Below are 23,059 nucleotides of genomic sequence, written 5' to 3' on the forward strand. Positions count from 1 at the left end.
TCGTCAAGTGCTGATTGTTTCTTCTTCTTCTCTCTTGGTATTCTCTTAACTTCATACAATGCTGTGATTTTGTTCTCTTTGTCTTTCTCCTATTTCAGTCGCTTAAAAAAAAACTAAATCTGATCGCTTACTTTTTTCTTTTTTGCTTCTGCCTGTATCGGCACTCTGCTCCTCTAAAGTTATATTTCTGTCTTCCTGACCTTGTTAGGACCAAGTCGTAGTATTTTAGCATCATGTGCTACTTTATGTGGACTTGGTGACACTTTCTGTGCACTGCGCTCAGTAGTACGGAGGCTGTTGAACACATTTGAAGTGTTTTTTTGTAAAAGAAATACAACCACACTCACAGAAAAGTTTGTGCAGCAGGTCGACTCTGCCTGTAGAGAGACACACACACACACACACACACACACACAGCCCTGTGTGTGGGATTTTCCCACACTATAAAAGATACATTTGCAGGAATTCCTGAAATGTGTGCAGATTCCTGCATGTTGCTCCCATGCGAGACTCACCCCTGTGTTTTCCTGACGCTGCTCATGTCAGAGCACATTATCGCCATGTGACTGAATCCTGTCCGCTGATTGGCTTATGGTCACCTCCCGCACTGCCTCATTGCCGTTTTCCTTTTCTAAAGGGTGTCAATACATGATACTGTACAATTACACATTGTCAAAACCACATTCACAGTTATATAGGAGACGATATATATCGCACACCTCTACTTATCCAACTAAGATTATGAAATGCATGAACGCAAAAGGATTACAAAAAGCATAAGGAGAATGATTTATACACTTGATCTCAGGGCCTACAACCCAGGACTTTATTAATTGTAACCGATGGCCGCACAGCCGGTTAAAGTTAGAAATAAGTTTAACTTCACCGGTCCGTCCAACTTGAATTGAAACTGGGCTCAGGTCCCTGAACTAAAATGTGTCTGATCTTGATATGTAGGTTTAGACGGAGAGGAATAACTTGCTGCTGATTTTCATTGAAGCCTGAGACAAGTGTATTTATTTATAGCACTGTATTAATCCCCAGAGGGGAAATTCCTTTCCGAATTGACCCATCAGTAGCAGCCGCACAGAGCAGCGCTTGAGGGAGCGTAAGGTCTTTCTCAGGGACCCCCGGTGCATGTTTTTGGGAATGTGGGAGGAAACTAGAGTATCTCGAGGAAACCCACACACACACACAGGGAGAACATGCACACTCCACACAGAAAGACATATTTGAACCCATGACCTTCTTGCTGTGAGGCAAGAGCGCTAACCACTGTGCCACCGTGCATTTCTTCTGGTATGAAATGCCACATTTGTTTTTCTTTGACAAATCGACACACACAGCAGCAAATAAACCTGCCACTACTTGCTACAGAATCGCATTGCAAATGCACACGCAGCAGACAAGTGTCGTCTTATTAAAGTCTGTGGTTGTTTGCATGTTGATTTGCAGGGCTGTGCTTCCTGGAAGTGGTACTTCCCATTCCACTACGCTCCGTTCGCCTCCGACTTCAAAGACATCAAAGACATGTTCTCAGACTTCGAGAAGGAAACCAAACCGGTGAGAAGAACTTCTCTCATCTTCTTTTGTCTCATCTTTCTCAACAATGTTGTTTTTTATTTATTTAATAAGGGCCAGAACAAATGAGGGTTCAAGAACAACACAGCCAACACAACTCTTTCAGTGTACGAACACATCAGTGACAGTTCTTTTTTTTTCACAAATATGTTTATTGAAATGTTCAATTTAAGGACAAAACGTATAAAAAACACACAAATACAACAAAATGAAATAAAATCCCTCCCCCATCCTAAAACCCACCCTTCACTCAATTACAACAAAATTATTATCTACAGATCAAAGTCTTTTACAAGGCGTAGAAAGGGCAACCAAATGTCTTTAAAGTCCTCCAGTTTGCCTTTGGCAATATATGTCAGTTTCTCCAAGGCCAAGTTACTGGACATCATTTTAACCCAGTTTCACTCCAGGTCTTCCTGTGTCCTTCCATTTCATAACATATTTTGTCTGCACCAAACAAAAATTGACACGTTTCTTGTTTTTTGTATTGCATTTAAAGCTATTTGGAAAAATGTGCAATATACAGAGTTTACCATCTAAGGGCATTTTACATTGAATTAAATCAGAAATGAGCGCACAGATTGTTGTTGGACTTCTGACACCAGTGTGGAATTGTTGGAAAACGGTATAATATGGGGCCCTTTAAATATTTCTTGATTTCGTCCTGTTGTTTTGTAATTTGAGTTGATTAATGACTCTGTGTACTTTGTATAGTTCAAACCTCTGGAGCAGCTGATGGGAGTGTTTCCTGCCGCCAGTGGAAACTTTCTGCCCGAGACTTGGAGGAATCTCATGAGCAGTCCAGTGAGTCTCATTTCTCCTCAATTTGAACAACTTCACAGGCGTCTTCAAACGTTTCAGCTCCTTGTTGTTTTGTTTCAGGATTCGTCCATCATTGACTTTTACCCAGACGACTTTGCCATTGATCTCAATGGAAAGAAATACGCCTGGCAAGGTGAGTAACGCCTGTTTAAAAACTTCACTTTGTTTACCTGGCGAGGCACAATCACTGCTATCCTGGACCCTGGTTTAACCTGGACCATACAGACAGACGACCAACTACATTGGAGACTCCTCGCGGTGATTTAGTTCAATCTTTGGCTTACTTTGGGTTGCAGATTTGCTTGAATACGACTTGGTGACACACAACTCCAGACCGGTTTTTAGCAAGTGTTCTCACCCATATTCCGGGATTTTAATCATGCTTCCTTCTTTTGTGAAGGTGTCGCCTTGTTACCTTTCGTTGATGAACGGCGATTGAGGGCTGCTCTGGCTGACGTGTACCCCGACCTCACCGTCGAGGAAGGTAAGGAAAGGCTGACATAAGACAACATAGACTTAAATCATGATTACTGTCATCCATAATATTGTAGTGTGTATAAACTGAAAACGGTGTCTTTTGTGGAGAACTTTTAGGTATGTTTGGGCACTTAAATATTAATCTGAAAAAGTTTGTCTTGGCAAAAAAAGCCCCAGCCTGTTTTAATTTTTAATGTATTTTTTATTGAAGCATATTACCTTTTGAGAATTTTATTTATAAAGCCTCCATAGAAAATAGTCATTGTCTTATTATTATCTCGAGCAACAGCTAAACCTTGTACAAAGCATCTTTTCTTTAAGATTGAATTTATTTTATAAATGGTCTCTTGACAAATAAACTAAGCTATTATCATTCCTGTTCTGGATCATGATCCGAAAAAGCTCTTGTTCATAGAGTTTCATCCTCACCTTTCAGTTTGTCTTTTACGATTCATTTGGTCTCCAGCCTCTCGGTTCTGTCTCCCAGCTGCCATCTCCTCCTCTCTTGCAGTGAGAAGAAACAGCCTTGGCAGTGACGTGCTGTTTGTTGGGAAGTGTCACCCACTCTTCGACTTCATCCACGAACTGTACCGTGGCGAATCTCACGAGGTGACGCAGCACAAACACAAAGTACCAATTTAAGTCCATATCCAGATGATTCACACTCACAGTTGCAGTTTGTGTGTCATCCGGTTCAGCCCTCTGTCTTTTTATCGTCTCTACACACACATTCACCTGCTTTGTGTTCGGAGTAACTCTTTGTGTAGTTCTCTGTGCTGCAAACTTCGATTTCCTTCCTCTTTTGTGCTGAGTCATTGTGCTGCAGATGTGAAGTGAGTCTGTGCAGGTGTCACCCACTCGGGATTCAGTCTGGTTGATTATGCATTTGCAGACCGCATCACTTGCTCAGACTCGCGCCGCACTCGCCAGATGAATAATTCATGACAAGCTCGTCTGAACAGTGGAGCATGTGGAACTGCACACGTTAACCTCCGGGATATTTGACTTGATCTTTGTCTCCCATCAGGGCACTGAGATACCCGCAGAGCTGTGCCATGGAATCCAAGGTATATTAAAACTTGACGACGACCCTATTCTACCAGATAAGTAAGAAACGCCGGCTCTACTCTCACTTTCGTACGTCTCGTTCAATGTTTCTAATGTTCCAACCCAAGCAGAGGAGAAGCTGGTGGAGTGTGGCCGTGACAGTCGGCCTGTTGTTTCAGTCGTGTTTTTATCTCCCCCTCAGGCCGGTGGAGTCGCCCATCCCATTGCTGCGTGACATCGCTCAGAACTTCTCAATCGGGTGAGTTCGCCGTCTCTGATTTGAGTTGAGAACATTTAGTTATATTTCTACCGTGATCTGACACAAACGTGTAAAATAAATAAAAATTGCCCGTGTCCTGTTTGGCAGCTTGGGCAGACAATATGATGTGATGGAGAGCCTTCTTGTGGCAGAACAGTTTTAGCTCTTGCAACAGGAAGAGACTAAGAGTCTCCCCATGTTGCTGCTTTATTAGAAGTTAGCATGGCTGCCGTACATGACCGGGGGGGGGGCACTCAAAGAGAGAGAGAGAGAGTTGGGGGTAGAGGGATGGGTGGGGGAAAACATACAATACCCTTGTCAGTGCTACATATATTATTTACAGTTATCACACTGATCCAAATATTTTCCAACTGTTATGAAATTAAACCAGCCTGAGCAGCTCTATCTAGACAGTAACATGATTACATGATTTTCAAGCAAGAGTAGAAATTAGCAAGTAGGCAATACAACAAAACGACAACGATAACAAAAGCAAAAACAAAACAAAAACGTGATTTTGATCATTGAAAGAACAATAGCAGAAAACAAGAAAAGTCAGCAGCAAATCTCATCGATGAGGAGTAGAAGAGTGTGTGTGTGCGTCGTTTGTCCAGTGGGTGTCGTTGGAACTGTTGTGGTGGGGGCCTACATTTTACAAACTTAGTGCGACATAGAGATAAACATTAATTTCAATTCAAATTTCAAATTCAAATTAGCGCCAAACACAACAGTCATTTCATGGCACTTTTACAGAGAAAACCCCTTCAATTTCATATCAGCAACCTTAAGTGACAGTGGAAAGCAAAAAACTCCTTTTTTTACCAGGAGAACTGGACTCAAAGATGGAGATTCTGCTGTTCCGGTTGGCATTAGGGAATAGCAGAGAAAAGGAGAGAACAGTGGCAGAGAACAACAAGCAAACAGACATAAATCCACTCGCTGTAGACACGTTGTTATTTTGAGACTTGCTCACTGCGGCTGTCCCTCTTTGTCTGTGGTTCCCACAACGCCGAGGGTGAAAAGACATCCAGCAGCACATTGACAATGTGGCTCACACGAGGCAGGTTGAGGAGAAAATGACAGCACTTGACATGAACTATCACAAACTCGGGATCTCTGCACTAAAAAAGGATGGCTTTATTTCCCTTTTCTGACAAAGAAAAAACTGAGCTAATGGAAACTCTCCTTGTCGTCAATTGAAAAGGATTTTCTTCTGCTTTCCAGAGTGAAGTTCAAGGATCCGGTGTATGCAGATGGCTTTGTGTTCAAAGCCATCCTCCTGAGTGGAGCAAAGTGAGACTTTTTTCTCTTTCTTTTATATTTTACATTTATTTCAGCTCATATATTTCTTTGCAGAGTGTAATCGGCACTTTTATTTAAGGTGTGAAAATGTAGTTTTTGCTCTTGACGTCCCTGAAGCATTCAACTGGAGACCCAAAGCCAAGCGCGTTGGTCTGTCTCTTACGGTTTGCTGTCTGTGGCTCTGAGAATGAGCTCACAAACCAGAATTAAAAGCTGCAAAATCAACAAATGTGTGTACATTATTCAAGTAAGAAATGTTTTTTTCTTTTTTTGCTCTGTAAACCGTCCATAATGCCACATTTCGTGGTGGAAAGACGTCTGTGGGTGTGGTTATGTTTTCTTTTTTTTAAGAATTAGTTTTCAACTGCCTTCTTATTTATTTCTAAAGCAATCAAAACAACTGAGTCATTTCAGGTCGCACTTGCAGAGAAAACCCAACAATTACACACGAGCAAGTCGAGGAGACGGTAGGAAAAACAAGTTTCCCATGAAAGGAAGACACCAATCACACTCAGAGGTGGAGACGTTCTGCAGAACAGGAATCAGTAAGAACTGAGAGCAGAATTCCATCCCCTTCAGCCGGCGTGCTCACAACACGTGGAGCAACAAGACATTTGTTGTGGGGAAAAATGCTAATTTGTGCAGTGTTGGGGTTTCTGTTTAATCTATTCCCCAAGTAACGTGTGCTTTATGTCGTGAGCGAGCAGCTAAGAAGTTGACTGTACTGAGTCATCTCGTCTTTCCATAGATGATCCTCACATCAAATACCAGCCGGAGAAACGTTCTGAAGTGTTTTGAATGCAGCTGCCATCTTGTGTAGTCACTTTAACATGATCACATTACAGAAATGCCCCACAGACTAGTTGGACTGAGAACTACAGTCATTTATGGACTAAAAGCCGCTACTTTTTTCACAGCACTGAACCCTAAGGCTTAAACAATGACGTGGCGAATGTATAGATGGGTTAACGACTTTCATGCCGCCGATACATTTAGCCTCGTCACATCAGACCAATGAAATTGCCGAACAAGTCACAGTGGACCAATGAAAGTGTTTTCTCATTTGTCTGTTTGAAGAAGCAGTAAACCAAACGCACTCACTAAATCTGATCAGCGCTTTGTCGTCCCGTCTCAACTGCAGGAGCCGACAGCCCTGGGTGGTGCATTCAGGAGCATCACGTAACTCTGAGCACTGTGCACCAATCATCCTCCTGAGAGGAAAATCTTTCACCTCACAACCATAGTCATCAAATGACCTATAAAATACTTTATCAACAGAAATAAAACCCTGTGTCTGTTTATCTTTGCTTTCCTGAAGCAGGCGGACGACACACACACACACACACACACACACACACACACACACACACACACACACACACTCATGCACACACAGCCCTGTGTGCATGAACTGTTGCGGCGTTGTGCAATGGGTTTCACATTAAGACTCTTCTCGTGGCTTGATGAATCGGTCAAATGTTGATATTTAGGTTGGCGCCGTCGCCACGCCATCTTTCATATCCCAGAAACCCATGCAACAGTTTTCCGGCGATGACGTCAGTTCGTTAAACATAAACACAGGTTGATGGCTACAGATTTCGGTTTGTTTAACATATTGACTTTGTTGCGAGCGAGTTGGGCAACTGTGGGATGGGAATTAGTGGAAGTGAGTGGCGATGGGCTTGTTTTTGCGTGTTGGTTCATTCTCTGTACAGAAGTGAGAGCTTTTATGTGAAATAGAATTTAGAGATGTTCTCTGTTAGAGTAACTCTTAACTTTGCTGTCTTTTCATGCTTGTCTTTAACTCAGGATGCCAGCGAAGGTGTTGAAGCCAGGCGACTGGGAGAGGTCAAACCGGGAACCCTGGAGGCCCCAGCTGGGCTTCAATCCCAACAGGCAGCAGGCTCATCTGGACCAATCTGGATTCAGAGCTCTGAGGTGACTTTCTCCTCTCTTTTTTTCCCTGGATTAATAGGACAAGAACGGCTGGATTACTCAGTTTGCCTTGACTGGAGACAGATTAACACTGGCAGACAACTATTTCAATTTGTTTGAGCATTTGCTGGAACCTGATTGAAATCTTGTGTACAGATTTTCCAAAAAGGATTCCCTCCAGGTTACAGTTACTTCTCTAAGTGGTTTGATTAACAAGAAGCAACATTCAAACCTGCAGTGAAAGAGTCTCATATTGCTGGATGATATATTTAAATAGCGTTAAACCACGGCTGCTTTTGCAGTGACTCAGTACAGTATTCTTAAAATGAAATCAACATGTTTAAATGTTTGTATCGCCACACAAACGCTCCCCATTAACCAGCCATCCTTAATTATGATCTCGGCTCTCTACTCCACACATTGATATTATCATTAAGCAAATGTGAATAATTGAACATCTGGCTGGGTCCAAGTGTAGCGTGTTGGAGAATTAATTATGCACGGATTTGTAGAAATGCAATGAATTCCTTTTTTTCCTCCCCCTGCTTAACTATGTGGTTAATTCAGTGAATTAGGCAGTTATTTGCCTTGAACGGGCCAAACGGGCAGGTGTTGGGAAGATGGCGAACAGGAAAAACACTGAAAAAATGGCAAAAGAAGGATTTCTGCTTGATTATAAAAAAATTTTTTAAAAAGTGGCAGCGTTGTGCAGACAGGAGTGAGTGTTTGGTTCATTGTGAGTTAAGACATATGAACCTACAGTTTGTAACAAAGTTCTGAAGTTTCCTTTTATTGAAATACAGTTGGTTCAGTGTTTAAATTGTGTCGGGGTTTTTTTTTTAAATTATTTTTCCACTTTTTTTCCCTCTAAAACCAGAGTAAAGAAATCAATTTACAACAGAATGTATCTGTGAATTAACTGTTGTGGTCAAACCTACAGACACTTTATGCATCTGTGTGTATTTACACTAACGTGATACACATGCTGCATACAAAGCAGTGTGGAAATGTCTGCAGATGCTTAATTAAACTGAATGCCTTTATGGTCAATGCATGTTCAGTGACTTGAACAAAGAAAAGGTAAAACACTTTAGAACGGTTGAATTAGCTTGCCTCAGTGGATGTGTTGCAATAAGAAACGCGCCTCTACAAACGTCTGGAAATGATTCCGTTTTCACAGCCTGACTTTCGGTCTCCTTTTCAGTCACAATATGAACAGAAACCAGGCCGGTCAAGGACAGTACAGCAAGGCGCCACCGCCGGGCAACTACCAGCATGGAGGCTACCGTTCTCCACACGGCGGGGGTCACCAGCCTTACCAACGTAAGACCCTTTCATCCTCGCACCTGTTTGGATCCATGGTAGAACACAGACAGACATTGAGCCCTCAAGACCCATCAAAAGGTCCTTGAAAAGTGTCGTATACCTCAGATATAATGCAGATGTTAACACCAATAATAGTTTCAAGAGAAAACGCATCGTTATCATTTCAGTAAAGTTTCATGGCTACACAGCAACACGGTGAAAACAATACCCGTTTACCTAAAAATCCAGCTCCATTCATACCAGAAATAGTTTTTCCTTGGCTTTTGTTCATCTTCTGCTTATCGCTGCTATTCATAATGACCTTGATCTGCGTGACACTGCACGAAAAGCTTGAGCATTGGGAGTCTTTAATGGAGGATTTGTTTGGTTTATCTCCGTTAAAAGCGCCTCAAAATGACTGCGCTGTAGTGGCGCTATATAAATAAAGCTGAATTGAATTGTACATAATAGCGAATCCAAATAGCCAAAGTTTTCCCATAAGAAGAGTGTTAAGAGCCTGTAAAATACTGGATGATTCTGCTTTTGTTCCCAATAACGATTCACTGCTTATATTGCTTTCAATCAGGTCTCTCGTGGAGATGACTAGAAATATTTCCAGCTGTGTGTCAGATACTTCAGTGTGACCACTGCTCTTTTACACCCTTGTACCTTGATCATCTGTATGAAACATGTGTGTGCACCAGGGATCTAATATACCTTTTTCAACTGGATGCATGTGAGATGAAGTCTGATAGCTGATTAGTAGAGGAACACAATTAAAAAGACGGCACAAACACTGTATCACACATTTTAACAGTGAACCTTGTATCACAATCTAAATCAATGTAGTAAAAACGAGTGAAGAGATTGGTGGATGCATGAGTGGATGAGTAGATGGAGTGATGTGGATAAACGAATGGATGGATGAATGTTTGCATAATTGAAGGGTTTGAATAAATTGAGGCATATCTGAAAAGCGAATGAGTGGATGTGTAATTAAACAGGAAGATGGATAAATGTGTGATGAAGCGATGGCAGAGTGGTTCTTTGAACAGACGGATCAGCGTTTTGTCGAATGGATGGATAAACAAACAGGATGGAACAGAGGACAAAAGTTGTCCTCCATGTTTATCTCTTCTAAAACCTCAAATAACCAAATCTGATCAATTTCAAAATGGAGAAAAGTTGTAATTGATTTTTTTTTTTCTATTAACCACTCCATCAATGATTCATTTCCTTTGTAGAAGAGATATTCTGAGCAGTTCCCCCATGATTGTCAGTCTGTTGCCAAACGGAGACACAGGTAATTGGCCGGCGGTTGAGCGGTCCTCACACCTCGTCACCCGGGGGCCACAACCTCTCTCCTGACTCCTGGTCACGGCCCCCGGCCCCCCGCTCCTCGCCCGGCTCCCCTCCAGTCTCACTTTCACGTGCCAATTTGCAAGTTGATGAATAATCTCATCTGTCCACCGATAGCGTGCGGGGGAGTCGCAACTCTTCTGGTGGCACTTGATGCAAATGGGGGCTTTTGGCTCCCGCGGTCGCAGCAGCACCTCCCCTGGCCTCCGCCGCTCCTTCTTGGGGCTAAACTTGCCAATTAGTGGACCAGGACATTTTGTTCTCTCTTTTTTTTTTTTATTTCACCAGGCTCTGGATTGTATTTCCATTTCCATCATCTGGAGAAACTGTTATTGTAATGAAAGAGAATCATTGCGCCTCTTCAGCTCGGGGTGATTTTTCATTTGAAGTACCTGCAACCGAAATGTGTTATCATCAAGAGGCTACGGTTTTTTTTATGACACTACTTTTGTGGGATTTTCCTGAAATAATAAACCTCGGTAAGGTGTCCATTTTTATCTTCACGCAAGATGATGCATGATAATTTAATCATCAAAAGTGTTTGACCACTGTAATTCATGATCCCACAAAAATATTGTCCAACATGAACTGAAGTGATGAAAAGTTTGTCGCATGTTTGGGGGTTTTTTTCTCTCAAAACTAAGAGGATAAGAAAGAAAATTGCTCGTTATGCTGCAGCACTTCACCAAGTGCTCTATAAGTGATGACATTTAAGAGAAGAGATAAGATAATCCTTTAATAATCTCACAAATGGAGAAATGTACCATGTCACAGCAGCAGCAAAGCAGGATGGGAGAATAAGAATCACATATTGTACAAGATAAAAATAAAATCACACGGTGCACAATAGAATTGGTAAATAATATAGTACAGGAACGTGAACAGTGAATGAATAAATTATTATTGCATAGAGGCAAATTCCAAACTCTCTAACTCCAGGGTGTAGGGCTGGGAACCTTTCACATTGAAACCGATGCATTACTGATACCTGCCACCTGGGAAATGTTACTGGTGCTCAACAGTTTGTGTGGTAATAAATGTTCACGTGCATAAAATCTCAACATTTTTACACTTAACACATTTATTTCTCAATATATAAACTTTAACCAATATATTTAAAAAAAATCCAACTGTTTGTGTTGTAACCTTGCAGTTGTTTCACAACTTCCTTCAACACTTCAACTACGCGGGGTTGTTTCAAATGAATGGTGGTCAAATTAAAACCCAGCTCCACGTCGTCTTATCCCTCTCCTTCCCCTCTGAAACAATGAGGACAGTGTATATGAGGCTGTCTCTTCGGCCTTGACAAAACTCCTGGGCTTAACCAGTGGAGCTGTACCTTTGTGCGCTTTCTATCAGCCATGCTGCGTAGCCGCCGTTTCCTGAACCCGCAGCCACTGGTGCCATATTTCTCCCAGGGCAGAAAAGCCGCGAGGTCTGCCACTGCTGGAGAGGCTTGGAGCGTGAAAATGGTACCATAATAACCTTCAAATATAACATTTAAAGCTCCTCTCTTGTGGCACAGTATATGTGATGGAAACGTTGATAGCTTTACAACAACAAAACAACTACAATATAAGCATGGCATTTAAAAAATAAAAAGATGCGAAAACAAGCATGTTTGGCCTCCGGACACACACACACACACACACACACACACACACACACACTCACACTCACACTCACACTCACACTCACACTCACACTCACACTCACACACACACACACACACACACACACACACACACACACTGAATATTTATTAGTTGAGAGAGTGAAACTTCTACCAAAAGTATGGCTTCATTCTAAAGTTGAGTGGGTAGAATGTATTATTGGATCATCTGGTCGTGGAGCACATCGCTCCACTGCTCGGCCTCAGCCTGTGGTCATAACGTGAAATAAGACATGGAAGCGAAGCTGGATACAACGATGATATGATGAAAAGCGTCAAAACAATGGAAAACCGCTTCTAAATTGTATATCTGGTGCAGTGCCACAGCTCGCTGTGCTCTCGAGAGCCACGGCGCTGCTATCAAGGATTAAAGGACCTCATTGCCTCCTATTGTTGACTTCAGGGAGCGACTTATATCGTTCCCACGCCTCATTTTTATGTTTTTCTTGATAACCCCTCTGGGGCTCCGTGTTCCCTGTAGATTTGAGAAAGCTGGTTCAGCAGCTCTTCCACCTTGTAAGTAGCGATAACTCCGCCCCCACCTGATGACGCGTCAGGCGCCAGTCCGGTTCCTCTCTGCGAGGTTCAGGACGGACGAGATGGAGCGACCCGGTCCAAACAGTCCGTCTCCTCCTCCTTCTATGAGCGCCGTCAGGCTGATGGTGATCATTGACGTAGCACGTTTTGGAGTGACACAATGACGTGGCTCTCGCTTGGCTCCGTTAACGGTGGACCAAAAAAAGTGGTTCTTTGGCGGGTCTCCTTTAAGAACTGGCCCTGAACCTGGTTCTTTCTGGTGGAAACGCCCCGTGAGATGAAAGTGCTCACCACCTCATTGCCCTTTCTCAGCCTGCTGGTGTCCAATTACAGGTATTTGGACCTAATCTGGGTTTTGCGGTTTGCACTGGTGGCCAAAGTCTTTTGCAGGCATTTAAAACATTTTTGTGTGTTATGTTTTTGTAGCAAATTACATAAAACATGTTTTTTTTTTTGAATTGCCGTCAAATCTGTCTCTCCTCTGCTCGTCGTCTAATGGCCATGAAAAATGTTCCTATTGCCACAGCTCTATAAATTGACTTTAAAAAAAACCAATGAATGGACTTCTGATGGACCAACTGGAATGTCCTGGAATGTGATTATCTGCACAAGTAGGCCTCATTCTGCTGCAGTAGGCCAGAGGCTTGCTTTTGTCCAGATAACACTTTCTCAGGGCCAATCCTCTGCTGGGCCAGTAATCACTGTGTGTGTGTGTGTGTGTGTGTGTGTGTGTGTGTGTGTGTGTGTGTGTGTGTGTGTGTGTGTGTGTGTGTGTGTGTGTGTGTGTGTGTGTGTGTGTGTGTGTGTGTGTGTGTGTGTGTGTGTGTGTGTGTGTGTGTGTGTGTGTGTGTGTGTGTGTGTGTGTGTGTGTGTGTGTGTGTGTGTGTGTGTGTGTGTGTGTGTGTTGGTTTTTCCCCCTCCCTGTGAGAGTGAGTGGGGGGGGCTGATTAGTGTTGTGGGAGACCAGAGCCAGTAATGAGACTTTGGAGTGGCTTTGCTGGACACAGTAGCTACCCCCCCTACCCCCCCCCCCCCCCCCCCCTGATAAAAGCATCCGGGAGGATCCTATTTGATTGGCTGTGTGATGCACTCTGAAGTGTGTTGAAACCAAAGTTAACTTCCCCCTTTTGACGGCGCTGCTACCTCCTGCGGTGATGTGTCAACACGCCACCCCTGAGCCGTACCGCGGGGCTTTGTGCACCGCGGCCACACCAGCTGCCAGCTAATAACCGGCCCGGGGAGTCTCTGCTGGCGGCCATTATTGTCTTGACACACGGTGACACCAAATTTTAACCAGGGCCAGCAAAAGTAACTGTTTGATCCAGCAGCAACTGATGAGCCTTCCAAACTCCCCCTGCCACTTGAGAGCAGCAGCTCCTCGTACTGGCTGCTTCATGCTAGCAAGTCCACTGACTGGAGCAACAACAAGGCACTGAATTCATGTGGCCTCAGCGGTATCTGTGTTTCTTTTAGGAATATCCTCCCGAGATGTTTCCATGGAGCCACTGCAATTTTTTTTGCCATCGACTTTATTACTCGTGCACTGCTGGAAATGTCCTGTGAGCCAAAGTCAACAAAAAACGAACATTTCATTGATTTATTGATCATTTCAGATCTTTTTTAGTTACAAATCTCTACTTTAAATGTTTCAAATATGATGACTCTTTAGTTAGTTTTGAACTTTAATTAAAAACTGAACTTTGAGGGAATGTTTTACAAACTGATCCTTAACCTACAGAAAAGCTGTTGGATTTTCCCTCGTGAACACAACTATTATTCAGAGTAGAGCTCAGCAATGACAATATCACAACACAATTACAACAGTTTCCTTCATCTTATTATTCACTTGGAAAGTTAATAATTGTCATATGTGCTTTTTTTCATGACTCTGGTTATTGAATTGTGACTCTTCAGCCAAAGAGTCAGTGGTTTTTTGGTGTTTTTTCTGCACAAATCACTTGGTATCACCAACGTGTTACGCCACCGCAGGGCGCAGCCATTTCTGGCCCCGAGAGCGCCATCACATGATTCTCGCGTGAACGAGATGATAGCGAAGGGAAAGCGCTTGACGCCGATGGTGGCGGCTATTTTCTTCGCTATTGGTGTTCCCCATTCTGGTCAGTGACGCTGCGTCTTGCCTAGAAAACATGCATTCTGATTGGATAGTGTCGAGTAATTCCTCGGGGATCCGTCGAATTACATCGTCTGCCATTTTGAATTTTTCACTTCCGTCAACATTCAGATCGTCACTGGAATTAATTAAAGTCACTTGAGTTCAACACATAAAAACAACTTCAACTGAAATGACGTATTTTGGATTATTTTGACTTTCTAATCCCGAAGTTTCATAACTTTTTATGGTTCAGAAAAAAGTTGACTGAGCAGGAAGAGGATTTGATTTGTTAATATAATTAAAATACATGACACAGATTTACTATGTTATTGAAATAAATGCATATGGATATAAAGTGACTAATACAATAAATAAGGTGTGGCAATATGGAGGTATGGAGTAGTATGGTAGTAGGGTGTGACCGCTCCAATCTTAATACTATCAAATTTACTTCAGACCAACTGCAAAAAGCTGTGTTTATTATACATATTATTATTATATTGTACATATGTTTATTTGAGGCTGGTTGGCCTAAAATAAACACTGTGGGCGTTAATTCAACTCTGGGCTTTTTGCTGTGAAGTCCAAACTTAAAATATATATTATTACTCCTTCAGATTGAAGAGCATAAAGATACACCTTCCCTGAGTTTTATTGCGATATCTTGATGATTAAAGAAACTTCAAGTGTTTTTATGTAAAAAGTTGTGTTGGTCGAATCCTTACATTACCCAAGCTTTATTTCCATTAAACTTTGGGCAAGTAAAAATTTGTCCCGGCAAATTAAAAGTTGTAAGCACTTGTCCACTCAAAATCCTCAATGTCAAGCCCTGATCCTACAGGTTGAGAATGAAACCCGCTGATGGATTGCTCAAATTGAGGCTCATGACCTGAATTCAGTCGAGAACAACAAATACTTCTATAATCTGTTGAGCTTCCAGGTCTTCTCTTTAGAACCTAAAATAGTCTGAAGTTTAGAAATGCAACCCCTTTAAGAGTTTCCCCTCAACCATACTCTTGCAATATTTTGAACCGAGTTTCGGGCGGCATGGTTCATTTGGTATAGCAGTCGTCTCCCAATCGGAAGGTTCGATTCCCAACTCCTGTCTGCTTACATGGAATGCCTGGCTAAATGTAGTGAGAGAGAGAGAGAGAGTGGTTGGTGGTGGTCAGAGGGTGAATGTAGTGAGAGAGTGAGTGGTTGGTGGTGGTTGGAGAGGCCAATGGTGCAGATATCGAGAGTTCACCACCATCCAGTATGGATGGAATGAATAATTTAATGTAAAGCGTCTTTGACTGTCAAAAAAAAGCATTAAAATCACTTTAAAATCTCTTGAAGTCACATCATTGGCGAATACAATTATAAAGCAATAGAAATCTTACACTTCGTCCCTGTTTACACAATGTTTTTTGCATTTGTACTCCAGAAAAGTTTGTTTAGATCTTGTGGTCTCCAAACCAGACACCCTCCAGCCCCTGACTGTCCCTAGAGATTCTGTCCATGTAGGTGATGAACAGAATCGGTGACAAAGGACAGTCCTGCCGGAGGCCAAAGTGCACTGGGAACAGGTCTGACTGACTGCCAGCAATGTGAACCAAACTCCTGCTCTGGGCGTCCAAGGACCGAACAGCCCTTAACAAAGGGCCCAGCACTCTATACTCCCAGAGCACCCCCCACAGGACATCCCGAGGGACGCGGTCGAACGCCTTCTCCAAATCCACAAAACACATGTGGACTGGTTGGGCGAACTCCCATGAACCCTCAAGCACCTGGTGGAGAGTATAGAGCTGGTCCATCACCACGACGAAAACCACATTGTTCCTCTTGGATCCGAGGTCCGACTAACGGCCGGACCCTCCTCTCCAGTACCCTGGAATAGACTTTCCCGGGGAGGCTGAGGAGTGTGATCCCTCTGTAGTTGGAACACACCCTCCGATCCCCCTTCTTGAAGAGAGGGACCACCACCCCGGTCTGCCAGTCCAGAGGTACTGTCCCCGCCCGCCACGCGATGTTGCAGAGACGTGTCAGCCGACAGTCCCTGCACATCCAGAGACTTAAGGAACTCTGGGCGAATCTCATCCACTCCCGGTGCCTTACCACCGAGGAGCTTAACAACTACCTCCGTGACTTCAGCCCGGGTATGGACGAGTCCACCTCTGAGAACCCAGCCTCTGCTTCCTCAATGGAAGACGTGGTGGTGGGATTAAGGAGGTCCTCGAAGTATTCCTTCCGCTGCCCGACAATGTCTCCAGTTGAGTTCCCCGCCTCCACTGTAAACAGTGTTAGTGAAAAACTGCTTCCCCCTCCTGAGGTGCCGGACGGTTTTCCAGAATTTCCTCAGGGCCGACTGATAGTCCTCCTCCATGGCCTCCCCGAACTCCTCCCTGTGGTGTGCTTGGCCTGCCGGTACCTGTCGATTGCCTCGGGAGTCCTATGAGCTAACAACGCCCGGTAGGACTCCTTCTTCAGCTTGACAGCATCCCTTACTTCCGGTTTCCACCACTGGGTTTGGGGGTTTCCGCCACGACAGGCGCCAGAGACCCTGCGGCCACAGCTCAGAGCAGCAGCTTTGACAATGGAAGTGGAGAACATGGTCCACTCGGACTCAATGTCTCCAGCCAGGATCCGTGAGAAGCTCCCCCGGAGGTAGGAGTTGAAGACTATGCGGACAGAGGGCTCGGTCAGGGGTTCCCAACAGACCCTCATAACACGTTTGGGCCTGCCGAGTCTATCCGGCCTCCTCCCGGTCCAGCGCATCCAACTCACCACCAGGTGGTGATCAGTTGACAGCTCTGCCCCTCTCTTTACCCGAGTGTCAAAGACACGCGGCCGGAGATCAGATGACACGACCACAAAGTCTATCATTGACCTCCGGCCTAGGGTGTCCAGGTGCCACGTGCACTTATGGACACCCCTGTGCTGGAACACCGCTCGGGTTCAGATCGGGGAGGCCATTCATCCCAATCACCCCCTTTCAAGTCTCGCTGTCGTTGCCCACGTGGGCTTTGAAGTCCCCCAGTAGAACAATGGAGTCCCCAGTTGGGGCACTATCTAGCACCCCTCCCAGGGACTCCAAGAAGGTTGAGTACTCTGAACTGCTGTTCGGTCCATAGGCTGAGACAACAGTTAGAGACCTGTCCCTTACCCGAAGACGTAGGGACCGGGGTAAACTCAAACACATGGCGGCTGAGCTGCAGGGCAATAAGCAAGCCCGCGCCAGCCCACCGCATCTCGCCGTGGGCAACTCCAGAAAAGTGGAGTGTCGAGGAGCTGGGTTCCAGAGTCCAAGCTGGGTGTGAAAGTGAGCCCGAATATATCTAGGAGGTATCTCTCAAGCTCCGGCTCCATCCCCCCAGCGAGGTCACGTTCCATGTCCCAAAAAACTGATTTTGTGTCCGGGGATCGTGTCGTCGAGGCCCCTGCTGTTGACTGCCACCCCATCCACACTGTACCTGACCCCTACGGCAGCCTCTGTGGGTGGTGGGCACACAGGAGGAAGAGGAGGAGGGGCCCGCGTCGTCCCTTCCGGCTGAACCCGGCCGGGTCCCACGGGCAAGAGCCCGGCCACCAGGCGCTCGTGTATGAGCCCCAACCCCAGGCCTGGCTCCATGGTGGGGCCCCGGCTGCGCCTTACCAGGAGACGTCTCTCTTCTCTTTGTTTTTTTTCTCCATAGGGGTATGTTGAACTGCTTTTAGTCTGACTTGTCACCTCGGACCTGTTTGCCTTGGGAGACCCTACTGGGGGGGCATGAAACCCCCTGACAACATAGCTCCTAGGATCATTCGCGTACTCAAACTCCCCCACCACGATAAGGTAGCAGTTTTAGGGGGAGGTTGTTTGTAGAGTTTAAAGGCCTGGAGGTGTGTTGGCCCTGTGACGGACTGAAGACTTGTCCAGGATGTGACCTCACTTCAAAACCAACCTCCATCAACTTTGGCCCCCCTACAAGTGTACAAGACAGATTGATGGACTTAATAACTGTCCAGCCTGAGCAGTTTTAGCAGGAGACATATATCACAGTAACATGTCTGTTAATACATCTCTTAAACCAGCTTTCTTTGTTGAGGTAGTGTTCTTTGATATTTCTGGAAAAACAGGAGTAGAGTCCACTAAAGGTTTTGTTTGTTACAGATTGAACTCTATTTGTACATGATGTCAAATCATTAGCATTTTCTTTAATGTTTTCATATAAGACTGGCAATTCCTGTCCTTGTGATTCCTCATTTCTAATTCAAACCAGCTGCATCTCTCTTCTTTCAAGGTTTTGTTTCTTGATATATGAAGCAGAGGAGAGGAAAACATGTTTATTTATTAAGCTGCATAAATAAACGTTGTTGTCTGACTTCTATATCAAAACTGAGCCTGCTGGATGAGATCTTTTGGTTTTAGACAAAATACCATTCAAATGCCCGTTTTTCACACCACAATGTTTTAATGCGGTTTATGTTCAGGAGTGAAAAAATGTGATTTGAAGAAAGAGTTGAGAATAAGATAAGTTATTCTGGCATTTTTCAATCAAAAGTGTAGCATTCCTGGTCTCTTGGTTCTAATTTACACCAGCTGCCAGCAGCAGCAAGTCTTTTCTGGGCTTTAATTCTCAGCTTGTGAAGCAGCAGCATAAGGAGAGGCTGCCCAGCTCTTTTTGTGGGCTTGTCCCGCTTTTGTGCCGCAGATAGAAAAGTTACTGTCCTGCCTCTGTTATGTGAGCCGAGCCGGCTGGACAGGATCTGAGTCAAATAGTCGCTGAACTAATTGAAAAAAGAGGTGGAGAGAGACGTTTAGTTGTTTAGCACGGTTGTAATCCCGGCGTTAATACAGTGGACGCAGCGTGTTTCAAGGATTTCGAGCGTAATCCTTTGTTGGCTTTTGTCCTGCGCAGACTGGAGGTCTATACACTTTCAGATCATTGTTAATTAAGGAGATTGACAGGTGTCCACTTGTAATTCTCTCCTTTGAGTCTTCGCCAGTGATGAGAAAAAGAAGACCGCAGCGTTGTGAAGTTATAATTGGAGCCCGACTGGGTGGTCCACTTAAAGTTTGTTGGTGGAGGAGATAATCAAACATGAAAACTGAATGACAAAAACAAAATGATAATGTCTCGACAGCAGTCTGCCTGCTGGCTGCTAATTGTGTGTTTTACTGCTTCTTGCGCTGGTCAGCAGACGCAGTACCTCCCACTTGACTTTGCTTTAATTTATCTGCTGATGCAGATTATATCACTGGGTTTTGTTTTGTTTTTTGCTTTTTTCTATCCATTTATTATTGAAGTGCTTCATTTAGGACTCATAATTTCTCCTCCTCACGCCGGGATTTATGGTAAATGGATTTCACTTATATAGCACTTTCTAGCTGTGTGAGCAGCCCCAGAGCGCTTTACATAGCTCACCACCATTTATATCAATTATCTAATGGTCTCACTGGATTGAGAACCCCAACATCTCATTGATTTAACTTGAGGTCCAATTGGTTTTGTATTCAATCAACTAAATTATGATTTTATGTAACTGTCAGGGAAAATAGTATAATAAATTTTTTTAATCTGATGTTGGGCATTATGAGGAGTTTGGACATGAATATTTAGCAGATTCCCAAGGTGGGTGAAACCACTGCTACATCCTCCCTTTACTTCACCGAACAAACGCTTTCTCTGCACTTAAACGCTGCGAGAACAGTGGCTTTGTTATTGCTTCATTCATTAGAGCCTCAAATGAAAGCGCATAGTTTTTTTTGTTTTCATTTCAGAAAAGTTTCACGTTTACACAGAAACATTTAGGTTGGTTTATGCTCCAGGCCACAAGGTGGCACTGTTGGTTGTTTCTGTATTGACTCCACACACACATGCAGCAGAGAACAATACGCTCTAAACTTTAACACTGGGAGAACAGGACATTCTAGTGGACAGACCACTGTCAAAATAAAAGTACCTACTCCCAGGAGAACATGCACTGGGAGTCCTGCAACATTCTTATCGTCCATCTACTGAGCATGTGCAGAACTACTAGTTACTACAGCCGTGGTGCATGTGCAGTAGCAGTGTTTCAGAAACGTAGCGTCTCCCCCATTTCCATGGAGACTGAACATTTTCAAAAAGTTCCACCTTGGGAGACTCTGAGCACCGTTGTCAAATAAACAAACATGCAAAACACAACAGAGGTTTTCAGTTGGAAACGTGTAAACGAGGCCTTATGAAGGCTTGCTAGTAAATCAGTTTCTCCTCGTCGATCAGCATTAGACTTGAAGTGAGTTATTTTCATGTTTGTGTTGAAATGTAGCGGTCAGATTGGTAGGATCTCAGGAATATTGGTCTATTTGCTCGGGGTCGGGGCTGTGTTACCGGGGAAACGCTTGTTTTGTCTGAGGGCGGCGCTGCATGCCGATGTTCATCACACAAACAGATCCTTGAGGAACCCCACAGGGGACTTGATTGAGATGTACAATCCCCCCGTTCTTTATGGCACCATTTGGGTATATGCTTAACAGTGTCAACTGGTCAACAAAGCCAATGTTGAGCTAAATATTAGAAACATCTCAAATGGAAATTCAAGGTTTCTGAGACGCTCTTCCTCAGAAATCAATCAAGCTCTCTGCCTTTATGATTACCTCTCAGATTGTACTGTAGTGTGCAAATGTACGTATTGAAGTGGCTTTAGTGTGGATTATCAAAGGTACTTGAGTCATCTTTAAGTTATTAAGTGTTTGTTGAGGCCTGCTATGAAATGTGCCCTCAAATGTTTCATAAAGAAACGGCTTAACATGAGGTGAAAAAAGTACTTTTGGTTTTTTACCTTCATTTTTCGCCAGAAGTGCTTTTCTAAAGATAAGTGTTTGACCAGTAAGTTCACAGAATGACCATAAATGTCCAATTAAATGTAAATGGGCTCTTTTAGGCCCCGGCGACTTCACGTGAAAACTTCATCAACCCTTTGTTGCTGTTGGCTCTTCCTTCACACAACGCTGCTCAGAGCAACTTTTTGAAAACACTCCCACTCTCTCTGTGGAAACGTAAGTTTTCTGAAACGCTGCTCCTGTGCACCACGGCTGGTGTAAAGCGTTCTTGTGCACACGCTCAGCAGCTGGACAATAAGAACAGTGTTCTGCTCCACAACTCATTTCAGTAGAATTCAGAAATGAGCGAAACCTCTTGAGCAGAACTGAACGTGACGACCTTGTAAAGGTGGGAAGTAAGATGGAACTTGTTGTGGCGCTCCTCTTGGACACGTCACTACATTAGTGATGAAACCGCCGCCAGGCCCCGATGGAACGTCCACACACGTCAATCCAACATCCAGAGCGTGGATGAAATCACTCCTCTGCTCGTCTTTCTTTTCTTTTCTTTTTCTCGATTAAACTCCGCCCAGGTTTTGTAAACGTGCTCTCTTCCCCCGCCACCCTTCACCCACCCCGAGGCTCGGCCACTCAGCCGGCCCACCGCGCCAAACAAACAAGCCTGCGATTCGCAGCTGGTCATCGCCGTGGCAACAGCAAATCTGGAAGAAGCTTTTTTTTTTTTTCCCCCCTCCTTCTTTAAGTGTGTCTTTGTGAAGGGCCTGCAGCGACGGAGCCAGGGTACTTGAGGCGTCCACAATACTGCCGGCTGAATGCTTATTTCATTTTCTGAACAAAAAATGCAAATGCGGCGCTCCTCGCCTGACAACCCCCCGCCTCCTCCTCGTCCTCTGCCTCCCCTACACCACCTCCAGAGCCCCCACTTTGTTCACGCTTCATTCTAACGTGACAAACTGATTCCTTCTGTGTCCATAACTGAAATATTCCTGTTGGTGTGTTTTGGTGCTGGAGGTTAAACTCTTTTGTTTAATGGTCAAAGCTTCATGTTTGTGGCTTTTATACAACCAAAAATAAGAAGGATTTCTGTGTCAGATTACTAACAGGAGGTTAATAATGACTTTATTTTGACACGTGTACTTAAAGTGTCAGACTTTGCCGAGCCGCTCATTTCTGTGTCTCTTGTTTCCTGCAGAGTCCAGACAGCAGAGTTTGTTGGGGCCGGCTCCCTCCTTCACCCAGCCGCCGTACCAAAGGTAAGTCCACCACTGCAGTCAGAACAACCGTGTCTGTATAAAGCGCCGACACCCCATAAAGCAGGAGTTCCACCCACAGTCCCGGGGTCGGGCTGGGTTTGGACCACGGGCCTCATGTTGGACGGAAAAGTTTCAATTCAATCATCTGCTTCTGAAAGTCTTTCAAGATTGTTCCTCTTCCTCCGCATCTTTATTATCTCTCAAATCTGTAAAACCGTTTATATAAAGTCAATGAAAAACAGATTTCTTCTAAACAATGAGACTCTTGTTTCTGAACTTCTCCAAAAGAAATAGAATCTGTTGACTTTCTGTACATTTTTAAGTCTCAGAACTGAAAGATTTAAAAACAAAATCCAGTGTTGTCAAATTACCTTGATTTAATAAGTAAAAAACCTCAGAGCCTTTCAAAATTTGATTATTTAAAATGTATTAAAAATAGGCAAGTTGCTTGAAGTTTTTCTCAAAGCAATTCAAGTATTAAAAACTTTAAAATGCTTCCAGAAATCCTGAAATACCTTTTATATGGATGGAAAACTCTCTTCAAAGTATCTAAATTCTAATAACCTTCATTGAAATGTTTTCAAACGGAAATTTAAAGTTTCTTACGTAG

The 23,059-nt window shown here is 43.9% G+C and overlaps 1 protein-coding gene across 2 annotated transcripts in view; it reads left to right on the top strand.

Moving 5' to 3' along the window:
• Positions 1-23,059, top strand: part of xrn2 (5'-3' exoribonuclease 2) — a 59,966-nt gene that overhangs the window by 34,070 nt on the left and 2,837 nt on the right. The window contains exons 19-29 of one of the 2 annotated variants that reach the window (XM_080514613.1): positions 1,456-1,563; positions 2,296-2,385; positions 2,464-2,536; positions 2,804-2,887; positions 3,392-3,489; positions 3,908-3,987; positions 4,130-4,186; positions 5,411-5,479; positions 7,298-7,426; positions 8,628-8,746; positions 22,389-22,449. In XM_080514613.1, coding sequence (XP_080370739.1) covers positions 1,456-1,563; positions 2,296-2,385; positions 2,464-2,536; positions 2,804-2,887; positions 3,392-3,489; positions 3,908-3,987; positions 4,130-4,186; positions 5,411-5,479; positions 7,298-7,426; positions 8,628-8,746; positions 22,389-22,449 — 968 coding nt within the window. Of the gene's footprint in view, positions 1-1,455; positions 1,564-2,295; positions 2,386-2,463; positions 2,537-2,803; positions 2,888-3,391; positions 3,490-3,907; positions 3,988-4,129; positions 4,187-5,410; positions 5,480-7,297; positions 7,427-8,627; positions 8,747-22,388; positions 22,454-23,059 lie in introns of both variants that reach the window. The other variant, XM_080514614.1, reaches the window with a different exon arrangement.

The sequence above is a fragment of the Blennius ocellaris genome (assembly GCF_963422515.1).
Source record: "Blennius ocellaris genome assembly, chromosome: 18".
NCBI classification, from domain to species: Eukaryota; Metazoa; Chordata; class Actinopteri; order Blenniiformes; family Blenniidae; genus Blennius; species Blennius ocellaris.